We start from the raw sequence: 27559 nt of genomic DNA on the forward strand, positions 1-27559 counted from the left end.
TTAGCTATTTGTAAGAGCACCTCAGACAACCATTTTGCCTTTTTGCATGTCTTTTTCTTGAGGCTGGTCTTGATCACGGCCTCCTGTACAATGTCACGAACCTCCCTCCATAGTTCTTCAGGAACTCTATCAAATCTAATCTCTTGAATCTATTTGTCACTTCTACTGTATACTCATAAGGGATTTGATTTAGGTCATATCTGAATGGTCTGGTGGTTTTCCCTGTTTTCTTCAAGTCTGAATTTGGCAATAAGGAGTTCATGATCTGAGCCACAGTCAGTTCTTGATTGTTTTTGCTGACTATATAGAGCTTCTCCATCTTTGGCTGCAAACATATAATCAATATGATTTTGGTATTGACCATCTGGTGATGTCCATGTGTAGAGTCTTCTCTTATGTTGTTGGAAGAGGGTGTTTGTTATGACCAGTGCATTCTCTTGGCAAAACTGTTAGCCTTTGCCCTGCTTCATTTTGTACTCCAAGGCCAAACTTGCCTGTTATTCCAGGTATCTCTAGATTCCTACTTTTGCATTCCAGTCCCCTATGATGAAAAGGACATCTTTTTTTGGTGTTAGTTCTAGAAGGTCTTATAGGTCATCATAGAACTGTTCAACTTTAGCTTCTTCGGCATTAGTAGTTGGGGCATAGACTTGGATTACTGTGATACTGAATGGTTTGCCTTGGAAACGAACAGAGATCATTCTGTCATTTTTGTGACTGTACCCAAGTACTGCATTTCGGACTCTTTTGTCTACTATGAGGGCTACTCCACTTCTTCTAAGGGATTCTTGCCCACAGTTATACATATAATGGTCATTTGAATTAAATTCACCCATTCCGGTCCATTTTAGTTCAGTGATCCCTAAAGCACAACCCCAAACCGAACTTACGACAACAACAAAAAAAGGTCATGGTCACCGTTTGGGGGTCTGCTGCCAATCTGATACACTACATCTTTCTGAATCCTGGGAAAACTGTGATATCTATAAGTATGTTCAGCAAATCGATGAGATGCACCAAAAACTGCAACGCCTGCAGCCAGCATTAGTCAACAGAAAGGGTCCAATTCTTCTCCATGACAACACCCGACCGCACCTCACACAACTACGCTGCAAAAGTCGAACGAATTGGGCTGTTTTGCCTCATCGGCCATATTCACCTGACCTCTCACCAACTGACTACCACTTCTTCAAGAATCTCAATAACCTTTTGCAGGGAAAACACTTTCACTACTAGCAGGATGCAGAAAACACTTTCCAAACGTTCCTCGTATCCCAAAGCACAGATTTTTATGCTATAGGAATAAACAAAGTTATTTTTTGTTAGCAAAAGTGTGTTGATTGTAATAGTCTCTATTTTGATTAATAAAGATGAGTTTGAGCATAATTATAATGATTTAAAATTCATGGTCCAAATAAAAGTTTGTTAAATAAATAAATGGACACATGAACTAATGAGTAAATGCACTGGGTGACAGGGCTGCCCCATCACCTCGGTCACGCATCTCCCAGCTCTGTCTGTTTGCAGCGACTTAGATGAGACGTCCCGAGGGAAAACGGGCCCCATGGCGTCAAAGCAGCGCAGCACAGCTGACCCTTTCTCCTCTGGATCTGAGCTAGCTGCTTATTAGAGGAGCCTAAGGAAATGGCACCCCACTCCAGTACTCTTGCCTGGAAAATCCCATGGATGGAGCAGCCTGGTGGGCTGCAGTCCATGGGGTCGCTAAGAGTTGGTCATGACTGAGCAACTTTACTTTCCCTTTTCACTTTCATGCATTGGAGAAGGAAATGGCAACCCACTCCAGTGTTCTTGTCTGCAGAATCCCAGGGTTGGGGGAGCCTGGTGGGCTGCATCTATGGGGTCGCACAGAGTCTGACACAACTGAAGCGGCTTAGCATCATAATGATTTAAAATTCATGGTCCAAAACAACAATTACTTTTGCCCCAACCTAATACATTGCACCAAATAAGGTGACTTTTTTTTTTTTTTTTTACAGTATCTGATAGAATTCCAAAGCACTTAACACTCTCCTCACTGGGGTCACTGCAGAGGCTCCGGCTCCAGGCCACTAAAATGTAGCTGCTTCTGGCCTGGTAGGAAGCTGCTAGTTAACAGCTGTACAGTCTCAGAGCTCCACACTCAAGACCTTGAAGAGGACCTCACCACACCCAATTAAATAACATGTAGTATTATTTTCGAATAACGCGGTCTTGTGTTTTGCAGATGAACCTGGAACTAATGAACAGAAGTCCTTTCTGCTCACCTGGACCTTTCTCAACTCGGTTTTGGCAATTTTCTTGCCAGATCTGAAAAATTTATTCCCTCTCCTCTCCCCACCCCCCCATATACCAGTTTATCATCTAACCGATGGAACCCAGTTCATTCTTTTTCAATGAATGGCTGGAGGAAGGGAAAATTAGGGAACTGAATGGGGGGAAGGGTGGTGTTAAAAATATCTTTCGGGCGCCAAGCAACCTTGGGCTTCCCTCGTGGCTCAGCTGTTAAAGAATCCGCCCGCAAAGCGGGAGACCTGGGTTCAGTCCCTGGGTTGAAAAGATCCCCTGAAGAAGGGAAAGGCTACCCACTCCAGTATTCTGGCCTGGAGAATTCCGTGGGCTGTATAGTCCATGGGGTCGCAGAAAGTCGGGACACGACTGAGCGACTTTCACTTTCAAGCAACCTTACCCCCGAGTGTCCAGTCCTAACTCCTGATCCCCTTCTCTTGGACAGGACTCGGACGGCCCAAGGATGAGGCGAACTGCGGGATACCGACCAGAGCCTCCGTCTGCAACCCTCCCTCCACCTCTGTGCCACCTCGGGCTGCATTTTCCGGACCGGAAAAAAAAAAAGAGAGAGAGACCGGGGAGCACACTCGTCCTGGCGCCCGCCGGGACTCGGGGCGGCGATGGACCGTGGGCCGCCGGGGGAGGAAGGCGAGTCCGCGGCCCCGCGGCCACTTTGATTGTTGCGCGCCTCCAACTTCACAGAGTGCACCGCTCAGGGAGGGGGCGGGTGGGGTGCAGCCCGGCCTCCGCCCAGAGCGACCCGGGTCCTCGCAAGGGGGAGGAGCTGCGGTGCGAAAGCCCCAGCCGCCGCCCGCGGTCTCAAGGCCAGCCGCCGGCGTTCTTCCGGCCCCGCGGCCCGCGGCGGGGGAGGGGCCGTCGCCGCCAGCGTTCTCCCGGCCCCCCGCGGCCGGCGGAAGGGCCTCGCGCATCGCGGAAGCGCGGCCGCAGCTGTGGATCAGCTGCTGGAGGAGGCGGAGAAGGAGAGGGAGGAGTCTGGGAGGGGTTGGAGGGAAGGGGAGGGAGGGGACCGTCAGGAAGCCGCGAACGCCACCGAGTGTCTGCACACCTCGCTCCGTCTCTTGCTATGGCTGGTTAAAAGAACCAGCCGGATCGCAGCGCGGGGGGAGGGCCGGGTGGGGGGGTGGAGGAGAGCGGCGGCCGCGCGTGAGGCCGAGGGAGGGGCGGCGGCGCGAGCGAGCGGCGGCGGCGGCGGCGGCGGTTCCAGCATGAAGAGGAGAGCTGGCCTGGGGGGCAGCATGAGGTCAGTGGTGGGCTTCTTGTCCCAGCGGGGCTTGCATGGGGACCCCCTGCTCACTCAGGACTTTCAGAGGAGACGCCTGCGAGGCTGCAGAAACCTCTACAAGAAGGACCTCCTCGGCCACTTCGGCTGTGTCAATGCCATTGAATTCTCCAACAATGGAGGCCAGTGGCTGGTCTCAGGTAAATCAACCCCCTTCCCCTCCCCGCGCCTCCCGGCCCCCTTCCAGCCTCCCCTTTCCGCTCTCTCACTCTCTCTCTCTCTCTCTCTCACTCTCTCTCGCCACCCTCCTCCTGCCCTCCGTCCGTACCCCCTCCCTCCTCAACCCACACCCCCCCCCCTTTCTTCGGCGGTGGGAAGGTGGGTGTCAGATTAAAACCCCGGCAGGGGGAGGGTGGAAGGCGAAAGAAGAGGATGTCTTCTATTAAAAAAAAAAAAAGACCTAAAATGGTTGACAGGTCCTTAATTCGCTTTATCCAGAGTGTAAAGTGATCTGTCCTGATGACTGCCCTGGAAGTGTGGGTCGGCGAGGGGGTGGGGGGCGAGGTTACGGCCTGACAAAGTTTGATGGGAAACTCTTCCTTCGTGTACTTTAAAAGGTCCGGGGGGCCTTTGGGCGATTTGGAGGGGGAGGAGGCCGAGGCGCGCCTGAGGCCGGGGTGGGGGGAAGGGAGGGGGAGCTCGCGCCCCTGTCGCCGGCGTCCTGGGAAGGGGCCTGGGGGGGCCGGGGTAGGGCGGTGACAGGGCTGGCCGCCGGGAGGGGTCGGGGCTGCGACTCCGGGTGAGCCGAGGGGAGGTGACGGGCGGGTCCCTGTGGGCTGCCCCTTTCGGCGCCCTCAGGGGCCCCAGCACCATCTCCTCGGGTCTTGGGGGTGGTCTCTTCCGTGTCTTGTTTTTTTTCCGGTTTCGGGAGTGCCGAGGACTCTGGAAGGCCAAGGGGCACCGGCCTGAACTTGAATGCGCAACTTGTGAGGGCAGGGGGCGGGGGTGGTGGGGTAGGGGTGCGACCCCGGGAGACTGGTTGGCGGGAGCCGCGAGCCCGCACCCTCTTTCCCCCGCGCCTGCCCGTTGCAGGTGGTCTTCGCGCCTCCTCCTCCCGCCCACCTGGGCTTGATTGCCTCCCCCCGCCCCCCCGGCCCACTCCCGCGGCTCCCCCTCCGGTGTGGGGTAGGTGGCGAAATCGAGGCCGGGGCTCCGGCCGGGCGATGTAGGCCTCGCTCTCCCGGGGCTCCTAGCGACAGGCAGCTGAATCGATAGCCTATTGCTCCCGGGGAGGCCGGGGCCGGGCGGGTGGTGGCGACAGCTGCCCTGGAGGAGGTGCGCCTGCGGCCCCTGGGGGCGCTCGCCGCCGCCCTCATCTTGGGGGGTCGTGGGCCCAAGGCGGGCGAGTGGGGATGGGGTACGCTGGGGGCGGCTCCCCGAAACCCGGCCCAGGGTAGGAGGGCGAAGACGGCTGATCTGGCTTTCCAGCTCGCCTTCTGCCCTCCCTACCCCATCCCTTTTCCTACGTCTAGAGGGAGGAAGAGGGAGCCCTGCGCTGGACGTGGCGCTTCGCTTCACCCAGCCCGGTCCCTGAATGGTTTTCTAATTTACGTCAGTGGGCAGCTCGCCAGAAACTTCTGGGATCCTGGCAAGGCATCCAACGTCTTCGCGAGTAACTCTTCGCGAAGTGGCACGGGGAGTGCCGTCCAGTTTGGGGGTAGCAGAGATAAGACTTGGGATCGTTTCACGATAAACCTTCTGGAGTTTCTTCAGGACTGACTTGACTTCTCCACATCGTATCGTTTTCTCTTTGAGTAGGTAGAGTTTGGCCCTAGATCATCTTCTGGAGACATCTGATATTCCACTTCGAGGCATACCCCCAAACAAAAGCTTCCTTCCCCTACAGGGCAAGAATGGGGGGAAGAGCTGTTAAAAGAGCTCGCTGTTTTTTCCCCTACTGCTACTCTGTATTCATCATACTCCGTTTCCTTCCTAGACTGATTTATTCCGACAGAGAGATTCCCAAGTAAATGTACCCTACAGAGTGAGGGAATTTTGACGGTGGTGGTGGTGGGGGGGACGGGGAGGTGCTATTACAGACTGAGCTAATTAAGCATGTTGATTAAATGATAAATGCAGTCATACATTGCTCAATTTAACACGCTTTTTAAAAATAACAGGTTTATTAAAATATAATTCACATGCCATAAAATTCATCCATTTAAATTTCATTAGAACTTTTTTTTTAAGGCGATAAAAAGTTGCCTCCTCTCTACCGGTTTTCCTTGTGTTGTATGTTCCCCTTTGTCTTACATGAACCCCGTTTTCTCTAGACTGGACCAGTTCACTTTCTTTATCTTAATTTTAGTCTATAGAGGAGCTGGGCCCTTTCCACAGGGCAGCTCTGGTGAACCTTCTGATTCTAGGCGTAAGTAGCCATCTCCATCTATACTTCTGGGTTCCAGCCTTCTTTGCCCCTTAGTCCTTCTTCCTCTCACACTTCCTCTAGCTCAGTTCTTCCTATTTGCTTTTTATATACTCCTGTCCCTTTCCTGCTCGTCCAGTTTAGCTCAGGTAGGTAGAGTTTTGGTTAAAAGCCTTATTAGCTTATTCGTGTATTATGAATATAACATACAACAGAAATGTCCTGTCTGCTTTAGATAAGGAAACCCCCTTTGGGAGTCATAAATACACCTTCACTTGTTAAAGCTAATTAAATTTTGTTCTAGGAAGTCTTTCAGTAATCTTCCCAAATTTAAAACTATTTAAGGTATCATATATGCATTTTATCTATCATTGTTCTTTAGCAGTTAGCACCTGAGGGGAAGAGCTCCAGGTATTTTGAGGCTAATGCTATCTATTCCTAATGTTTCACCAAAAATGTAGTAAGAGGTCAGATGAGATTACTTCTGTGCATTTTGTTGTAGTTCCTATATCTTGTCTGGATTGGTTAAAGCCCTCAAATGTGATGATTATGATGATATAATGTTCCATAGAAAAGGAGATCAGATTTGTGGTTACCAGAGGCAGAGGTCGGGTCAAGGGGTGAGGAATTGGGTGAAGGCAGTCAAAAAGTACAACCTTCCAGTTATAAGAAACAGGTACTAGGAGTGAAATGTATAGTGCAGTTGTTAACACTGTTGCATGTTATATATGAAAGTTAAGAGAGTAAATCTTTCAGTTCAGTTCAGTCGCTAGTGTCCAACTCTTTGCGACCCCGTGAACCACAGCACACCAGGCTTCCCTGTCCATCACCAACTCCCGGAGTCCACCTAAACCCGTGTCCATTGAGTCGGTGATGCCATCCAACCATCTCAGCCTCTGTTGTCCCCTTATCCTCCTGCCCTCAATCTTTCCCAGCATCAGGGTCTTTTCCATTGAGTCAGCTCTTCCCATCAGGTGGCCAAAGTATTGGAGTTTCAGCTTCAACATCAGTCCTTCCAATGACAAAATTTTTTTTTCTATTTCTTTAATTTTATATCTATATGAGCTGGTGGACCATTCAGTAAACTTACTGTGATTATCATTTCATGATATATGTAAGCCAAATCATTATACTGTATGCCTTACAGTGTTGTGTGTCAAATATATTTTAGTAAAACTGGAAGAAAAACAATTTTTTTAAAATGATAGATTGTCCTTAATTTGTTCACTGTTTTCATTTTCTAATTGTTTGGGCAGGCTAACATTTCTTTTAACTGACACACGCTATTTGTGTGGGGGTTTTTGTTGTTTGTTTTTTTCTTTTAAATTTTGTTTGATCATATTGGGAGGCTTATAGGATCTTACTTCCCTGACCAGGAATTGAACTGGGGCTGTGGGAGTCAAAGCGCAGAGTCCTAACCCCTGGACTTCCAGGGAATTCCCTGGCACTTACTATTTGATAGAATTAACTTAGACTTAGGGCAAAAATATTTGCATGAATCCTGTGGCCTTATAAACAATACTGTTTGTTAAGGACACATCATTGGTTTTCTGTTCTAACAGCTAGCCCCTTTTCCAGGGCACAGTGAGTCCAGTAGATATTAAGAGTAAAGCAGAGAAAACCAGGAAGGAGAAAAGGTGCTCAGCTGGGAAGTGAATGTAGGACAGCAATAAGAAGGAGGATGGTTTTGGGACATTTTAAAATACAAAAGTGCTTTAACCTAAAAAATATCTTTGTTACTTTAAAGGGTGTTACTGTGGTATCACGTAAGGCAGTGTGGTATAGCATACACATGGTTAAAATCACTGCTAATTCCATGGACAAGAGGATCCTGGTGGGCTACGATCCATGGGGTCGAAGAGTCAGACATGACTGAAGCGACTTAGCACAGCATAGCACACGTGATTTAATGTGTGACCTTAGTCAAGTTGCTAAACCTTTTTTTTCCTGATGCGAGCAGGGAATACCAGCACCCACCTGAAGGGCTGTAGTTGTAACAACTACATTAGGCCAGGTTTAGTTTGGGTGATGAACAGAGTGCCAGGCCTCAGAAAAAATGCTGAGTTTGTTTTCTTTACCCTTTGTGCTTATAACTCATGATGTCATAATTAGCTGACACTTGTTCTTAGAGTGCTGGTAATGAACATGTGCAAATGGGGCAGACAGGATAGTTTTGTGACTTATTGATGTGGAATGAGGAGGCACAGAATGGTATGGACAAAGTCTGGAATTTGGTGTCACATGATGTTGGAAGCTCTTCTAGTCTCAAATTGTTTGAATTTAGGAAAGTCCTAATCATTCCTCATCAGTAAACTGGGATTATCAAATTACTGTCATTACCCTAACAAGGAGGTGTATTCAGTGAAATGTTATATGTGAAAGTACTTTGCAAACTCCATAGGTTTGAGTGAACATTACTGTCTATAACAGAGAAGGCAATGGCACCCCACTCCAGTACTCTTGCCTGGAAAATCCTATGGACGGAGGAACCTGGTAGGCTGCAGTCCATGGGGTCGCTAAGAGTCAGGTATGACTGAGCGACTTCACTTTCACTTTTCACTTTCACGCATTGGAGAAGGAAATGGCAACCCCTCTCCAGTGTTCTTGTCTGGAGAATCCCAGGGACGGGGCAGCCTGGTGGGCTGCTGTCCATGGGGTCACACAGAGTTGGACACGACTGAAGTGACTTAGCAGCAGCAGCAACTGTCTATAAAGGACAGCTTATGCTTGATGCTTGCAGGTTTCATCTTAGAATATTTAAGGGTGTTAATTCCTTGAGAGAGGTAAGGAACAACAATTGTATGTTGAAATGCTACTTATGAGAGATCCTGACACCATCAAAGAGGTTATGCTAGTGCACTTATTTAGGGCATAGCCTAGGTTTACCTTTTGAGTCTTTGGTTGCATCTGATTTTTTAAATTGCCTCCATTGTCTCCTCTTTGTTGATGTTTAGTTGCAAAGTCACGTCTGACTCTTTGTGACCCCTTGGACAGTAGCCTGACAGTCTCCTCTGTCCATAGGGTTTCCCAGTCAAAAATACTGGAGTGGGTTGCCATTTCCTACTCGAGGGAATCTTCCCAACCCAGAGATTGAACCTGAATCTCCTTCACTGGCAGGCATATTCTTTACTGCTGAACTACCAGGGAAGCCCTGCCTCCTCTTACGTTTCTCCTTTTCCCTTGAATGGAAATATGTTTACTTCAAAGTCTTTTTATTTTCTCCTGGGGAAGAAGATGAACATCTTCCTGGGTTCTGATTGGAAGACCAATCAGAATATAGCTCTCGGGGAATTCCTGGCGGGCCAGTGGTTAGGACTGGGCATTTTTCACTGCCAGGGCCAGGGTCAGTCTCTGGTTGGGAATTGAGATCCTGGAAGCCAAAAAAAAAAGAATGTAGCTCTGTATATATGTATATCTCTGCTTTCTTGTATCTTATAAATGGTTTGTATAAACAGACTTAGCAGTAAACAAAAATATTCAGCTCTTTGGGATAAGAGTTGCTATAATATCATTTACCCTGAATTGATGCTTAAGGCCTTGGAACTTGTAGCACCAACAGATTAATAGCCCATAGTGTGAAGTTTTGAGTTATAGTGAGAGATTATGATCTCTTTTTTAACCCTTATGACCCAGTGTAGAAAAACCACCTTCAGAAGCTTTTCAGATACCATCAGCAACTACACTATTTCAAAGTGTTAATTAAGTAGGAGCTGTGAATGGGGAGAGGCACTTAATTACTTGGTCATAATATTTATAATTGGAGTCACTATTTAGTCCTATTTCTGTTTCCTGTGGATCTCTGACTTGACTTATAAGTATCCACAGTTATACCTAGAGGTTAAGAGCATGAACTCTGGATTGAGAGTGCCTAGGGATGAAAGTCAACTAAACTGCTTGCTTACTGGGTTACCTTTGACAAATCACTCATCCTTTGTGTTTCCATGTTCATACAATAAAGACAGTGATACATCTCACAGAGTTGTGATAAGTGTTGCATGACATAATACTTGTAAAGTTTTTCCATCAAGGATCTAGACCGTACTGTTTCTGGTTGCTGCTACTGCTGCAATTGTTGTTACTGTTGCTATTTAACTTGAACCTCACAAAAAAGCTTTTAAGAGAGTGACACCTCAACATCTAACATTTATTGCAGATAGCACAGAACAGTGTGAAAAATTAAGAATGATCTCAGTGAGGGGAAATATTAGAAACGCTTTATGAATAAGCTTAACCCTGATACTGTTGTCACAGCATAATTTTAAGCATCAAATAATAGCTGTGATAATAAGTATATGCTTAATTGGAACCTATTAACTGATGATCATTTCCTATTGCCCAATCACTAGTTGTGTTTCTTTTGCAGAGGTGGGGGGTGGGTTGGGCTACTAAGTTTATGTAATTAAGCTTTATTTATTTTTAAATTAATTAAATTAATTTTTTGTCTGCACCTTGAGGTATGAGGGATCTTAGATCTTCCCTGACCAGGGATTAAACCCACGGCCCCTGCAGTGGAAGCACGCAGTCCTAACTACTGGACTACCAACGAAGTCCCTATATTTCATTTTATGGAATCAGTTTTCTGTAAATTAACTCATGTAAGAACATATTACCTATAGGTAAAGTGTTTGGCTTTAGCCAGTTAAATGAATTCTGACTTTATTAAAACTTCTCACATGTTTAATTAGAATGAATATCTTGGTCCAGGGGTTAGTTTATCAGGAGAAATATGGCCAGATTTCTGACTAAGCTTTTGTAGTTACATACATTTTGACATGGTGATTAGGAGAATCAATTCTTGGATTTTCTTCTGGGCTTTTCTATTTACTGATAATTCATTGCTGTGAAGGTGTTAAATTTTATTCTTTGGTCTGTTAGTTCAACAAATAGTGTTTGAGCACATACTGTTTATAAGACAGGAGCTATGGGAAGTACAGAGATGATGAATCAGGTGTAAATCATACTCTTAAGCTTGCATTTGTGGAACCTTTACTTCTCAGATGTAACAGTGCCTGGTCCTTTAAAAATTTTCTCTTCTGCTTTATGATACTTTAATAGATACTTGATTTTTCTCTGGTTTTTAGTGTGTAATATGGCAAAAATCCCCTTGTCTGTTAGCCTGAGTGGGAAAAAAAGATGGCTTATAGAAATGGCCTTGGAGGACACTGCTATGATATATTTTAGAGATCATGTCACAAGGATATGGTATCACAGATATTTATAGATACATATTATTTTTCCCACTCTTTTTTCAGTCATCTAATTGCTATCTATCAAAGAGTGGCAAATGTAAAATTATGCCTGGGTTTGTCACTTTTGCTTTAAAATAACCTAGTGAGTTTTAACTGATGGCCACCAGTCTCATTAGACATTATAAGTACATCAAAAAATTGTCTTTATGTTCATTACTGTTCAGAGGATCATCACTGAACTTAGTACATTTTTTGATCCCTAAGAGTTCTGAAGAGCCGTGGCCCTCAGTTGTGTATCCTGGCCACACACTAAAGAGAGGTGTCAGCCAGGTACAAGCGTGTGCTCATTCACTTGACTACTGATAGATTTGGATGTGAAGTAATTGGAATCATTTAGATCAAGGACACTTTATTGACCAGTAAAACTTGAGACCCAGGAGTGCTGCTTTCTGAATTCTGAGTTAAGTGGGTTTCATTTGTTTTCTCATGCATTGACCAAGGGGAAGAGCACTTTCATTGCTTATAAACAATGTTTAATTTTGATCTTTTTGTTTTCTTTTTCATGGTTTCAAGAAGGAAGTAATTGCTTTTCTTATTGTTTTAGTCTGAATTTAAATATTCAAGGGTGAAATTAAAGCCTTTTAAGGTTAAAGGAACGAAATTCCTAATTCAAATGAAGATTATGTAGGTTAAGAAGGAATCAATTCTATTTTCAATTCTTGGTGACCCACATTATAGTAAAAGTATTATCTCTTATAGTTTAAGAACTGAATATTGATTTGTTAAGATTAATGCTTAGATTATTGTGGAAACACAAAATTGCATTTATTTTTTACTTAATTTGTGTTCTTTAAATTTTTTGCTTTTAAGTTATGAGTAACCTATAATAGTTAGGTTACTATTTGCCAAAGTGTGGGTATACAAGCTGATTTTAAGGGATCTTTGAGTGAATATTTACATTTTAATAGTACATTTATTTTATACAGGTTAGAAAAGTTAATTAACATGTATAAAATAGCTTTCATGGATTTATTGCTTAAGGTGAAGCTAAATTTTTAAAAGTTCTTTTAAAGAAAAATGATAGTGGCTGTGTTATATAGATACGGCAAAAATCAAAAGTTGATCTTGACTGACTGGGAAATACTACTTTAGAAAGCCTATTTGGTTTCTTCCTTCTTTCTCATGGAATCAGAGAGATGGAAAGATCTTCATCTTATGGGAGAGGGAGTGGAGAAGTAGAAAGGTGACTTGCCCAGAATGCTTGGTTAGTCTCTGGCAGTGAGGACTAAGTAGGACTCTGCTCCTAGGCAAGTGCTGCTTGTAGGTTACCTTTTAATAGCTTTCTGCCCCTTCTCATCAGGCAGGCGACCTTTTCTGGACCTCTTCGAAAGAGTTGAAAGCTGAAATGTTACAATTTCTGAGCATATGTCCAACTCTAGTTGCTCCTCTTAGATGATAAATTGTATTGCTATGTTTTGATGTAAATAACTTGTTTCAAATAGGTATGTTGCGTTTATTCATTCAAAATATTTACTGAGAACACACTATGTCTGCCTCCTTAATCTCAATAATAGCTCTGAGTTACTTTTTTAAAACATTTATTTAGCAGATAGTGTGTGAAAATGCACACACATTTGCCATCCCCTCTGCTAAGCACTTTGCCACTTGCAGAATAGCCAGTGTTACTTATGATCTAGAAAGATAGGGATTTGAAGGTTTTGTATTAATTGTCATAACAAAGTGCTAAAGAATCAACAGAGGACACTGATAAATGACTGCTGAGGATTCTGTAATGAGAACAGGTAGGACATTAGTGAGCTGCCCTGGTGGCTCAGATGGTAAAGAATTTGCCTGCAATGTGAGATACCAGGGTTATCGAGAAGATGCCCTGGAGAAGGGAATGGCTACCCAATACAGTATTCTTAGCTAGAGAATTCCATGGTCAGAGGAGCCTGGAGGGCTACAGTCCATAGGGTCCCACAGAGTCAGAGTGACTAACATTCACTCACTCACTCAGGGCATTAGTGGAAAAATAGATACTGGAATTCATTGTCTTTCATTAAAAGAAAATGAAATAGAATTCTAGGAATGAAATAAGATTTTTTTACTGCCTCATATATTACCTTAATCTTTGTAGAAAATTTGATTCCAATGGCTGCTTCCCAAATTTTTGTTCTTTTCAGCTTTAATACTTGTTACTCACCACTGCCAACATAATATAAGCTCCCTAAAATTTAACTCATTATCTTATATCTCCTGCTGATCTCTCAAAAATCTACAGTGCTCCCCAGCGTGTACCACATTAAGTAGGAATGGTTCATCTGGTGTTTGAGATATTACTGTTTATAAAAGCAAATGTTTAACAATGACTTCTCTGGTAGTCCAGTGTAAGACTGCACTTCGACTGCAGAGGTGCGGGCTCCGTCCCTGGACAGAGAACTAAGATCCCACTGCAGTGCCCTCAAAAACGAGAAGAAAGAAAAAAATGTTTGACAATAAATTGAGGCTTAGAGAAGTTAAGTAACTTGTGAAACCTGTAGTTTGTGGTGAAGCTGGATTTCCAGCCTGGGTCTGTGTGAGTTCTGAGACATGCTGCTAACTGCTCTGAAAGTTTTTGGAATGTTATATACGTTTTAAAAGAATTTGACCTTTCCCCTCTATTCTCAGCTCCCTATGCTGTCACTCTGGTGTGCTGAATGGTTTTTTTCCTCTTTATGTGAAAACAAGGAAGGGGTTGAGGTTGAGGGGATGGATCATGGGCTTGGAGCCAATAACAGGCACAGTTCTGGTCACAGCTTCAGTTCTCTCCTCTCAAGATCTCTCAGGACTAAAACTTACTTCACCTGGATTTTGGTTTTGGCAGCTTTCTAAAGTCTTCTTCCCTAACACTGCGTGTTTCATGCTTGCTTTTTTATAAACCACGTGACTAACTTCATACTGGGTTAAACTCACCTGCTTTAGTCTGAATAGAAGTTGGTATACATACTCTGGTTACCAAGTTAGTTCCTATTCCCCATTTACCTCACTAGAAGCACAAACAATATATATGTATTCACTGAGCTTGTGATTTGAGTTTGATTTCTGCTGAAATTATGCTGCTTGAGTATGTTTGGCTGAATTCCAGCCAACAGAAATAAGAGTATTTCCTTATAATTATACATGGGGAGAAAATATATAGGCCTGGGGTAGAGATAAATAATGTGCTTCAGAATAAATTGCTTTTTGGAAGGCGGTTTAAACAGTGCAGCATGGGAGGTCTGCCCATAAGCCATTTGGAAGCACTTCTAATGCTAACAAGGAGTGTAGGGTTCTTGCAGCTTCACTCTGTTTTTGTCAAAAAGAAGGTGTTTTGGTTCCTTCCAGAGTTACTGACTGGGTGAAAAAGGAGGGTTACTTTTCAGGCTCTGCTCTTGGATTCCACTTGCCCTTACATCAGTTTTTATAGGTCAGGGATTAAGGGGAAGAATTGACAACAGCAGTTTGTCACTTTAGATACCTGCTCTCCCATGCCTTCACGTTCACACTTCCTTTGTCACCTTGCTCACTCCTTGCACTTTGCAGTGTTAGATACCCGAAATTCTGTCATGTACCTCTTGGGATACAGAGTTGATATGCATTGGAGATCAGGTCTGCATGCTTTGAGTACTGTTAGGACCAATCGTAAAGGAGTTTATTCCAGAGGGCTGGGACACGTAGGAATCAATGAGAAAATGGCACCAGAGGTAACTGACAAGTTAATATTGTACCCAAGGAGCAGAGATGGTATTAGCCGAAAGGCTGATTTCCATCTTCCCTGTTGCTGCTGCTGGGGCTCCTATGGTTGATAAGGTGAGGTAAGATTTCGTCATATGGTTGATCAGCTAACTCTGTAGATCCCCTACCTTTGTTTTGTTGTTTAGTTGCTAAGTCATGCCTGACTGTTTTGCAACTTCATGGACTGTAGCCCTCCAGGCTCCTCTGTTCGTGGGATTTTCCAGGCAAGAATACAGGAGTGGGTTGCCATTTCCTCCTCCAGGGGATCTTCCCGACCCAGGGATTGAACTCGTGTCTCCTGGGTTGCAGCTGAATTCTTTACCGCTGAGCCACCGGGAAAGTACCCCTGCCTTTACCGGGGCCCTTAACGCCTAAGATGACCATATATCTGATTTACTTGGGACCCAGTTTCCTCATAGCCCTGATACAATTATTAGTGCTCTTTCATTCCTTAAAAGGTCCTGGTTTGGATGATAAATCATAGGGCCACCTACTCATGATCATAAGAGCTGTCTGGCACTCTGGTAGAACCAAAGCGTTAGTCTCTTCACTCCTTCTATTCACTGTTGAATGCCTCTGCTGGAAAAGCCTCCAAGCCTCCATTCTCCCCATGTCAGGTCTTTCAGCTGCCACTTTGAAGGTATAAGTTTGAGAGGCAAAGAGGTTGGTTAGTCATTTTTCTCCTTGTCCTAGAAACCACCCCCCTCCCCGCCAAAAAACAGGTTAAAACCATTAAGAAAATGCTAGATCTAGAGGCTAAGTTTCCTTCTCATTTCCATGTACTTCCTCTTATAGTTCTTGTCCTGCTATTCACTTGTACATTCTTTTTTCTTTCTTTTCTTTTTTTTTTTCTTTAATATTTGGCTTGCTGGGTCTTCATTGCAGCGGTTGCAGGCTTCCCTGTTTGTGGCTTGCAGGCTCCAGAGCGCACGGGTTTAGAATTTGCAGTGTGTGGGGTTTTCTCTAGTTGTGGTGCTCAAGCTTAGTTGCCCTGCAGCCCGCGGGATCTTAGTTCCCCCACCAGAGACTGAACCTATGCCCCCTGCATTGGACGGTGGATTCTTAATCTCTGGACAACCGGGAAGTCCCCTTCCTTCCTTTCTTTTTTAAAAAACTCTCCCTGTGGGTTGGTTTTTTTGCAGAGTTGATTTTGAGGAAAGGCATTTTGATGAATGATTCTCCACTGAGTTGGAATTTTTTTCCTGAGGTGTTTTTAACCCAAAGTGATGTGATATAGATATTAAAACCATGCTAAAGGCTTAGTTTTGTAGATTATCTGTCTAGTACCAGGTACATTTAGAATAAAAGTTGACTCTTTCAAGTGTATAGGTTGGCCCTGTGAAGAGTTTTCAGATATTGTAGTTTTTCAGGTATTGGCTATATAGAGTGTCTTTGATGCCATGTAATGTCATCATTGAAGAAGTTTAAGAGACCTGGGTTAAAGGCCTGATTTCACCCGTCTTGTGATTTTAGGCTGCTGGTGTTCTGCCCCTGTGGAATCATGCAGTTTTATTGCTGAAAAGAACTAATGATCATCTAACGGAACCCCTTTAATTTTACATGTAAGAACATAAAGGAGTAAAGAGGTAAAATGATTAGCCCAGTAGCTCACAACTAGTAAGAAGTACAAGCAAGATTAAAATCTGGGTCTTCTGACGTGGTCCCTCAGTAGGGAAAATAGGTTCTGCATTTATAAAGGACTTCCTCAAAGTGGCTTACTCCACCAGTACATTCTGTCTGCAGTTTTATTGTCTCTGAAAGGGATTGTTTTTATTAAGTTGGTGATGCCTCATTATTTTGCAGATGAGTAGTAGAGATTTTCCAGGGTGTAGGCAGACTGTCAATCTGGTTGACTCTCTAGTTTTAATTCTTAGCCTGCCTGTACTTCCTTATTTTAAAAAGTCTTCCAAGAACATTACTCAGGAGGAGGAATTTTTTGCAAATCCAGATACCTGTCAAAATCTTGTTATACAACTTTCCTCGTTTCTAAATTTCCATTAAAGTCTTGTATCTAAATTCTGGTTGTGTATTTGGCATTACTCCTTAAAGCTAAGTAGCTAATTGGAATCTCTGAGGATTGTTTTTTTGTTTGTTTGTTTTTGTAGATTTCTTAACTATGTTTGATGGCCTGGTGCTAATATTTTATGGCTTCCTGCCATAGGTGGCTGCAGCATGTTTTGCCTTAGACATATTGGCAAGAAACAACTGAAATTGGCATGTTTGGCAACCACCGTCAACTTGATTTAGTCTCAGAGTTGACCTCTCTGTTTACCTTCCTGGGGTTTAATTGTTAGAAATTGCCTATGAAGGGTAAAAGAAAACTTTATTATATTATTCCTTGCTTATGCAAGGAATTCTGCAAAAGTCAAACAGGCAGTTTTCTTACTTAAACAAAGAAAAAAGTAAAAATAAGAAACTTCACAGAATGAATGAAGAGCATCTATGCTTTAATCGAGAAAGCATACTGTCCAGGTTTGTTCTCTCTGTGGCAGAAATGAGACAGGACATGAGGACAGTCTGTGGTCTGGGAATACCACAGAATAAATGTATTGTCCACTCTCATAAATTCCCTGTAAATTCTTACTGTTGTTGAGGCCCAGAGAATCTGTTTTTAGTGTTGCCCTAGCTCTGTTTGGGGCTTCCCAGGTGGCTGTAGTGGTAAAGAATCCTCCTACCAATGCGGGAGACACAGGATACCCAGGTTCCATCCTTGGGTAGGGAAGAGCCCCTGGAGTAGGAAATAGCAACCCACTCCAGTATTTTTGCTTGGAAAATTCCAGTGGCGGGCTGCAGTTCATGGGGTCACAGAGAATCAGACACAGCTAAGCGACTGAGCACTCAGCAGCTCTATTTGAGGAGCTTTTGTCCTTTGACATTTCACTGCTGCCATACTTTACTATTGAGAATTTCCTGTTGAGTCATACAATTTATCAGATTATGGCACTTATAAGACAGACTTCCCACTTATTCATGTTTTTTAAATGTCATGTGTTAATTATGGGAAATTTGGAAAATAGATATTTAAAGAAAGATCACACCTACTCAGGATGACCATTTTGGACATATGGGACATACTTTATTTAGTCTTTATATGTGTATATTTAAAAAAATGAAATTGAAATTAGGCCACCTCTGCTGTTTTATGTTTTTTCTTAATTTTTTTTCATATATCACCTTGCTATTTAGCATTTTTTCTAAATTGATTCCTTAAAACAGTATTTGAAAGGAAACTTTATATTATTATAATATCCATGAAATCATGAGTTTAATATGCTAGGTTTTTTCCCCCTAACTCACGTTAAAATACATAATTATTAAAGTCATTTCTCTACTGTCTGAAATCATCCAGTGGCCTCTGCTTACTACACTTTAGGAGAAACAGGGGCTTTGGACTCAGACATCTTGGATTTGAATCTCACTTTGCCTCTAACTGGAGAAGGCAGTGGCACCCCACTCCAGTATTCTTGCCTGGAAAATCCCATGGACAGAGGACCCTGGTAGGCTACAGTCCATAGGTCGCTGAGGGTTGGACATGACTGAGCGACTTCACTTTCACTTTTCACTTTCATGCATTGGAGAAGGAAATGGCAACCTACTCCAGTGTTCTTGCCTGGAGAATCCCAGGGTTGGGGGAGCCTGGTGGGCTGCCATATATGGGATTGCACAGAGTCGGACACGACTGAAGTGACTTAGCATAGCATATCATTGCCTCTTAACTGGTGGTGTGTTTTTTTTGGCAGGTGAGTGTACCTCTTTGTGCCTTAGTTTCTTCATTGGCAGAATGGGGATATTAGAGAAGATGATCTGTTGGGTGTCTTTGGACTCTATTCTGTGATTCTGATATGGATTTTTTCCCTCTATTTCTGTTTAGGAAGTAGAGACATTTTCTAGGGATTGGTGTGCTAGCTTAGGATTTAAAGACCCTAATTCTATTAAACTCCACTGCTATTAGTCATCTGATTTTAGAGAAACCATTTTATTTCCCAGTGTTCTAGTTGTCTCTTTAGGGTGTTGCTGCCACTTTAATTTCTGCTTCTTCTTTAGTGTAAAGTGTTTCAAACTAGGAGTCGAGGCTTCCTTCATTGAGGCAAACCATTGCCTTACTCTTCACATCCTTAAAATGGGGAATATTTCTGCCTTACTTAATCGGATATGTGGAAAAATGAGATAATCAGTAGATGAGTGGAATCATTTTCAGGATAAAGATACTAGATAAGAACAGAGTAATAGGAGAGGTATTACTCCTGTGGCTACTTCTTTGTAGTGAACAGCAAAATTCATGTGATTCCACCTTTTCTCTCCACCCCAGCCTGCACTTGCCATTTGATTTTTTTTCTCCCTAATTTCAGTTCAGTTCAGTTTAGTTCAGTTGCTCAGTCATGTCTGACTCTTTGCGACCCCATGGACTGCAGCACTCCAGGCCTCCCTGTAAATTGAGTAAACCCTGAGTAAACGCCCAGAGTTTACTCAAACTCATGTCCATTGAGTCGGTGATGCCATCCAACCATCTCATCCTCTGTCATCCCCTTCTCCTCCCACCTTCAATCTTTCCCAGCATCAGGGTCTTTTCCAATGATCCATTGAGTCAGTTCTTAACATCTGGTGGCCAAAGTATTGGAGTTTGAGCTTCAGCATCAGTCCTTCCAATGAATATTCAGGACTGATTTCCTTTAGGATGGACTAGTTAGATTTCCTTGCAGTCCAAGGGACTCTCAAGAGTCTTCTCCAACACCACAGTTCAAAAGCATCAGTTCTTCGGCACTCAGCTTTCTTTATAGTCCAACTCTCACATCCATACATGACCACTGGAAAAACCATAGCTTTGACTAGACAGACTTTGTTGGCAAAGAATTGTCTCTGCTTTTGATTATGCTTGGTCGTAACTTTCCTTCCAAAGAGTAAACGTCTTTTAATTTCATGGCTGCAGTCACCATCTGCAGTGATTTTGGAGCCCAAGAAAATAAAGTCTGACACTGTATCCACTATTTCCCCATCTATTTGCCATGAAGTGATGGGATCAGATGCCATGATCTTAGTTTTCTGAATGTTGAGCTTTAAGCCAACTTTTTCACTATCCTCTTTGACTTTCATCAAGAGGCTCTTTAGTTCTTCTTCTCTTTCTGCCATAAGGATGGTATCATCTGCATATCTGAGGTTATTGATATTTCTCCCAGCAATCTTGATTCCAGCCTGTGCTTCTTCCAGCCCAGTGTTTCTCATGATGTGCTCTGCATATAAGTTAAATAAGCAAGGTGACAATATACAGCCTTGACGTACTCCTTTCCTGATTTGGAACCAGTCTGTTGTTCCATGTTCAGTTCTAACTGTTGCTTCTAACTCTTGACCTGCATACAGATTTCTCAGGAGGCAGGTCAGGTGGTCTGATATTCCCATCTCTGTAGGAATTTTCCACAGTTTGTTGTGATCCACACAGTCAAAGGCTTTGGCATAGTCAATAAAGCAGAAATAGATATTTTTCTGGAACACTGTTGCTTTTTCGATAATCCAGTGGATGTTGGCAATTTGATCTCTGGTTCCTCTGTCTTTTCTATATCCAGCATGAAAATCTGGAAATTCACAGTATGTGAACCTGCTTGAAGAATTTTGAGCATTACTTTAGTAGTGTGTGAGATGAGTGCAATTTTGCTGTAGTTTGAGCATTCTTTGGCATTGCCTTTCTTTGGGATTGGAATGAAAACTGACCCTTTCCAGTCCTGTGGCCGTTGCTGAGTTTTCCAAATTTGCTGGTGTATCAGCACTTTCACAGCATCATCTTTTAGGATTTGAAGTAGCTCAACTGAAATTCCATCACCTCCACTAGCTTTGTTTGTAGTGATGCTTCCTAAGGCCTGCTTGACTTCGAATTCCAGGATGTCTGGCTCTAGATAAGTGATCATACCATCATGATCATCTGGGTCGTGAAGATCTTTTGTGTATTTTTGTCACCTCTTCTTAATATCTTCTGCTTCTGTTAGATCCATACCATTTCTGTCCTTTATTGTGCCCATCTTCGCATGAAATGTTCCCTTTGTATCTCTAATCTTCTTGAAGAGATCTCTAGTCTTTCCCATTCTATTGTTTTCCCCTATTTCTTTGCACTGATCACTGAAGAAGACTTTCTTACCTCTCGTTGCTATTCTTTGGAACTCTACATTCAAATGAGTATATCTTTCCTTTTCCTCTTTGCTTTTCGCTTGTCTTCTTTTCACAGCTATTTGTAAGGCCTCCTCAGACAACCAGTTTGCCTTTTTGCATTTCTTTTTCTTGCGGATGGTCTTGATCCCTGTCTCCTATACAGTGTCACGAACCTCCGTCCGTAGTTCTTCAGTCACTCTGTCTATCAGATATAATCCCTTGAATCTATTTGTCACTTCTACTGTATAATCTTAAGGGATTTGATTTAGGTCATAACCTGAATGGTCTAGTGGTTTTCCCTACTTTCTTCAATTTAAGTCTGAATTTGGCAATAAGGAGTTCATGATCTGAGCCACAGTCAGCTCCCTCTCTTGTTTTTGCTGATTGTGTAGAGCTTCTCCATCTTTGGCTGCAAAGAATATAATCAGTCTGATTTCGGTATTGACTATCTGGTGATGTTCATGTGTAGAGTCTTCTTTTGCATTGTTGAAAGAGTTCCCTAATTTAGGAACTGCCATTCAACCCCAGTTTTGTGACCTTGAACAAATCACCCAGTTTTAACCTCTCCATGGGCTAATTGCATGCAGCCTGCACTGAAGCCTGCACTTAGCCTGCGATAATCAAGGTGCTGTCTTCTCTTAAAACATTGGGAGATATGGCCAACTTAAGCCTGTACTCCTCTGGCCTAGTAGTGGCTTTCTTTTAAACAAAGTTGTGTAATCTCTCCTCTGCTGTTTAATCTGGCAAGTTTCACTCATTTGCTTTGGTGACTAGCCTCTGTGTACTTGAGAGGCTGGATTGTATGGTGGTAAGGAGCTCCATCTCTGGAGACAGATTACCTGGATTCAGATCCCAGCTCACATTTTTGGTTGCTGTGTACCTTCAGGTTACTTAGTTTTTCTGTAGTTTCATCTGGATAATACCTGATTCATAGGGTTATTAAGAGGATTAGAAGATCCACTACATGAAAACCCTTATTAAGATAGTCCCTCACCCAGAGTAAGTTTAACTGATGTTAGCTATTATTTTAGTTCAGATAGCATAATAATTAGCTAACATTTCTCTTCCTGTGTTATTTATCAGGCAGTGGGTCAAGCCTTTCACACAGATCTATCATTAATCCTAACGTGTGTTTGTCCCTTAGTCATGTCCAACTCTTGGCAATCCCATGGACTGTGTAGCCCACCAGGCTCCTCTATCCATGGGATTTGCCAGGCAAGAATACTGGAATGGGTTGCCATTCCCTTCTCCAGAGGATCTTCCCGACCCAGGGATCAAGCACATTACAGGCAGATTCTTCATAATCTGAACCACCAGGGAAGTCCAGTAACACTATAGACAATAGGTAATTATTTTCTCAGTTTTGCAGATGAGAGGATATAATTTAGAGAGGTTACGTAACCTGTCTAAAGGTACATAGGTAGTAAGTGGTACAGTCAATCTCTGTCCTTTTTGAACTGACCAGATGACTAACAGACAGAACTGTAGAAACTAGAGCTTTTTTCATGTTCTAAACTGATTTATCCTTGCTTCATCAGCTCTGCTTAGCTTTTTGGGGTCAGGAATTTGGGCACAGCTGTTCTGCTCCCTCTACTGGCTAAAAAGCAGCCCAACAGTTTCAGATAATGCCTCGGTTTGTATCCTTGGTGTTTTTTGCTAACACATGGTTGAAAAGTGGTATCTTTGTACAGGGCTCTTAATACCTTGCCTAAGGAAGTGGGGCAGGGTGGGGGAGAATGTTCACCGCGTCTTCTGACACTGACCTTGAGGGCAAGCAGAGGAAGCAGGCCCTTTTAGAGTGATAGTTTCTGCCTCAGTGATTCCAATCTCCTGTGGACTTGGGCTGCCATTATCATTTTAGGTACTAAGAACACATCATTTTAAATTATCCCAAGGCACTCTACAAATAACCATTCATGTTAAATCACCAAATATTTATTTATTTTGTAAAATTAAATCCAAAATGAAGATTAAAGATAATCTGGGTGATAGGAGAAGATTCTTTGGTTGAGAATGGTAATGACTTTGAGTGCATAGGTGTAGATATTCTGTTTCCTTTTTTATTGAACTTTGTTCTTTTTTTAATGCTACTGCAGTTCAAGAGCAATGGCACCCCACTCCAGTACTCTTGCCTGGAAAATCCCGTGGACGGAGGAGCCTGGTAGGCTACAGTCCATGGGGTCGCGAAGAGTCAGACACGACTGAGCGACTTCACTTTAACTTTTCACTTTCATGCATTGGAGAAGGAAATGGCAACCCACTCCATTGTTCTTGCCTGGAGAATCCCAGGGACGGGGAGCCTGGTGGGCTGCTGTCTCCGGGGTAGCACAGAGTCGGACACGACTGAAGCAACTTAGCAGCAGCAGCAGTTCAAGAGAGTTCATGGTGCTGGCAGAGAGAGGTCGTGCTGCCTGTTGATATCTTAATGAAAAACACAGAGGTTCCCTCAGTTATATTTCTTTTCTGTGGATGTCCCAGCACATCCTGGAGAGTTTTATTTTCTTTTTCTATCATGAACATTAATATATATATAAATATATAGGGACGTCCCTGGTGGTCCAGTGATTAAGTCTTCACCTTTCAATACAGGGGATGAAGTTTGATCCCTGATTGGGGAGCTAAGATCCCACATGCCCCCTGACCAAAAAACCAAAGCATAAAAAAGGATACAGTATTGATACAGTATTGTAACAAATTCAGTAAAGGCTTTAAAAATGGTCCACATTAAAAAAAAATCTTTAAAATATATATATTTTAAATTTTTGGTAATGTGCAAGCATATACAAAAATGTAGTATACCCATCTATAACAATTAATATTTTATCACCTATTCACCTCCATTTTTTTCTGGAATATTTTAAAGGAACTTCCAGACATTCACCACTTTACCCCATTAGAGAATGCATCCTTAAATGATAAGAAGTTTTTTTTCTTTTTTAACATGACCACAATACCATTACTATACCTAAAAGATATAACAATGTCATGCAATATTTAAATAGGAAGAGATATATCGAATTTGACAGTGTGTTGGTAGTTTGTTAAATTTGCTTCTAATCTTAGTTTTTTAAAAAAGAAACAAAATTTTACACATACATTTGAGGTCCCCTTTTACTGTTTGTGTTTATTCTTAAATAATATGGTGATGTTTTGCATATTTAAATACTTAATGTTTTCCTTTATATATCCTTCTGAAACTTGTTTTTATTACTTAAAATTAGGTTTTCAAAGTTTATTCATTTTGGTACATGTATCTAGCTCATTTAAAATGCTGGGTCCTGGTTCCACTGAGCTTAGATTTTATTTGTATTTTCATCCCAATTGTTTTATTGTTCATATATTGATGGATATTTATGTTATATACTTTTTTTTTCTTTGCTATTATGAACAGTGAGGCAGTGGACGTTCTTGTACGTTTCTTTGTGCCATTTTGAAAGAAGAGATCTATAATTTACATTTGTCTAATTACTGTAGAGGTTGAGATCCTCTGTAATATCTGTTGTCACATTTGCCTCTTTTCCTAGTGGTTTTCAAATTTGATTTGTAGAAATTTTTGTGTGTTCTTCAGAATAAGCCATGATCAGTTTTGTGTGTTGCTACTAGAATCTTTATCATTTCAGACAGTCCCTTCTTGGTCCCTGTCTCTGCTCCCTCTGTTTAACTCCAGTTAAGTTGATTTCTGTTTTTATTCCTGTGGTCCTTTGTTTTATTCTTACCTACTGTGTTTTGAGTTGTGCTACCAAGCCAGAGAATCCTTTCAGTTGTTCATCAACTGAACTTGCTTTGTTTTTCGTTTTGTAATGCAAACAGTCTACAGTAGTGGTTAAGAGAATGGGAACTATGGAGTCTTTTAACTATTTCCTTTTGAATCGTGAAAGTGAAAATGAAAGTCGCTCAGTTGTGTCCGACTCTTTGTGACCCCATGAACTATACAGTCCATGGAATTCTCCAGGAAGGAATACTGGAGTGGGTAGCTGTTGGCTTCTCCAGGGGATCTTCACAACCCAGGGATCGAACCCAGGTCTCCCGCATTTCAAGTGGATTCTTTACCAGCTGAACCACCCGGGAAGCCCTTTGAATCTTGACTTAACCAACCACTATATTTACTGTTGTTGCCTTGGCAAGTTATTTAACTCTCTTGTAGTTGACCTTATAGTCTATAAAACCCATGAGAGTAGAGCTATTATGATCCTAGGTATGTATTTGATGAAAGTCAGGCTCAGGAAGATTAGATTAGAAACATGAGTAAGTGGAAGAAACATGTGGGCCTCTTTATCTTTTAATTTGCACCTTTGATAGAGAGGTGGGCACAGAAAAATATTTCTCTAAGATACAGAGTAGCAAAAACAGTGCCAAGTCCCTGACCTATGGCTTCAAGTGGTGGGGGAAAACAGAAAGAGTAGAGACTATGTAGAACTCAAGTGCCTGTGGTTTGTCCAAATCTATGAAGAGGGAGGAAAACCTCTTTATGCCATTTTTCATTAAAATAAAGCAAACAAACCCCCAAACTTTATTTTCATGACTTTAACTTTATAAGAGATATGGAATTTAAATAACCATCCCAGGCCAGCCTAGTTGAATTAGGCACATCATAAACAAAGAACATTGTGGGTCATAGTTAAGGGATCATTCTGGTAGACAAATGAAATACTTTGGAGGAGGACACAACTTGATTTTGACCAACAATGGAAGGAAGAAGAATCCCAAGAAACAAAGGAACTCAAGGAATGAAGGCAGCTTCTTTCTAGAGGAGGGAGAATTAAGTTTGATTTGGCTACTCTGTTTTCTACTTTTTTTCAACTAAAAGAGGAAATATGTTTAAGGCAAAATTAAAACAATGATTTTTCCAACAGTATATACCCAAAGAACAGAAAGTAGGGGCTTGAACAAATATTATACATCCATATGCTCTTACCAATGCTATGCACAATAGCCAAAAGGTAGAAACAACCTAGATATCTATAGATGGATGAATGAACTTAAAAAAATATGGTATGTGTGTAATGAAATATTACTCAGCCTTACAGAGAATGAAATTCTGATATGTGCTACCATATGGATGAACCTTGAAGATGTTATGCTAAGTGAATAAGCCAGACACAAAGGGACAAATATTATGATTCCATTTATATAGGAGTACCTAGAGTAATCAAATCCATAGAGGCAGAAAGTAAAATAATGGTTACTGAGCACTGGGGAGAGATACCGTTTATTGGGTACAGAATAAGTATTGGGTACAGTACTCAAACTAAAAGTTTGAGATGATGTAAAAGTTCTGGAGATGGATAATGGTGATGTTTGCACAACACTGCAAATATACTTAGTGCCACTGAACTGTATACTCATAAATGATTAAAATGCTGCATTTCTGTTATATATATTTTATCACAATGAAAAGTCTCCCAGCAGCCCTAGCCTAGAAGTGGTGTCCACTGAAAACAACTTCTTTTACAGCCATCTAGATATGCAAATACAAGCATAGACATGCAAGCATAAGCATGTTAATTTAGTGTCTACTCTTTGGAGCATTCACTTAAGTGCTAGAAAGTCTGCAGTGAACAAAACTGACAAGGTTCCTGCTGTCATGGAGCTTTTTAAAAATTTGTTTTACACAAAAGGATGTTGGTATGCATACTATTTTACACTAAATGTTTTTCCCCTGACAAAGACCTTTGGTCATCTTTCTGTGTTAGTTCTTATAGACTTATTGATTTAGTGGTTGCGTCTAGTGGTACGCTTTTGTATGATTGTGATACAGTTTGTAGCTATTATATTGAATGGAGAAGGGGAGGCGGAAGTATAGAACTTACTATTTTTCTGCCCTGTTGTAAGTTACAGTTTTATTAGGAATATAATATAGGCTTATTATAAAGAGTCAAGCCGTGCCAAATCTATGAAGTAAGAGTAAAAACTTTCTAACAAGTGTTCTACCTCTCTTTTAATCCTACTCCCTGGAAGTAGTAAATCCTTTTAACAGTTCATTGTTGATCCTTCCAGACATGTATAATGCATTTGCAAAAATAAAGAATATGTAGAACATGTATCTGGAGAAGGCGATGGCACCTCACTCCAGTACTCTTGCCTGGAGAATCCCAGGGACGGGGGAGCCTGGTGGGCTGCTGTCTATGGGGTCACACAGAGTCGGACACGACTGAAGTGACTTAGCAGCAGAACATGTATCTTCTCATTCTCTAGGAGCTGGCGCATACAGCAGAATATTGCTCATTCTACTCAGACTATAAAGAGTTGTGCAGAGGAAAGAGCTGGACTGAGCTTCACCAGAGCCAAGTTCTGTCTTGATCCTGCTGCTGTGACAGGCAGTTCCTCAGTTATCTTTTGTCTGGTGTCCCGTAGTCAATGAGATCTCATCAAGGAGAGTGCTTTGGAAACTATTATGCTTTAAATTCTGGGATAATTTCTTTAGAGTTCTTTGATTGCAAGAAGTAGAAAGCAACTCAGGTTCTGTTAGACCAGAAAAAAAGTGGGGAAACATTAGTGGAAGAATTTTAGGTAGCAAATGAAGAAATGTGT

At 42.3% G+C, this 27559-nt stretch overlaps 1 protein-coding gene across 2 annotated transcripts in view; it reads left to right on the forward strand.

Annotated features, from left to right (window-relative positions):
- Nucleotides 1-3504: 3504 nt before the first annotated feature.
- Nucleotides 3505-27559, forward strand: part of DCAF5 (DDB1 and CUL4 associated factor 5) — a 94140-nt gene continuing 70085 nt past the window's right edge. For both annotated transcript variants that reach the window (XM_068963369.1, XM_068963378.1), the window contains exon 1: nt 3505-3726. In XM_068963369.1, coding sequence (XP_068819470.1) covers nt 3513-3726 — 214 coding nt within the window. In that variant the 5' untranslated portion in view covers nt 3505-3512. The remainder of the gene's footprint in view (nt 3727-27559) is intronic.

Source organism: Capricornis sumatraensis, chromosome 2, assembly GCF_032405125.1.
Source record: "Capricornis sumatraensis isolate serow.1 chromosome 2, serow.2, whole genome shotgun sequence".
In the NCBI taxonomy this organism is placed as follows: Eukaryota; Metazoa; Chordata; class Mammalia; order Artiodactyla; family Bovidae; genus Capricornis; species Capricornis sumatraensis.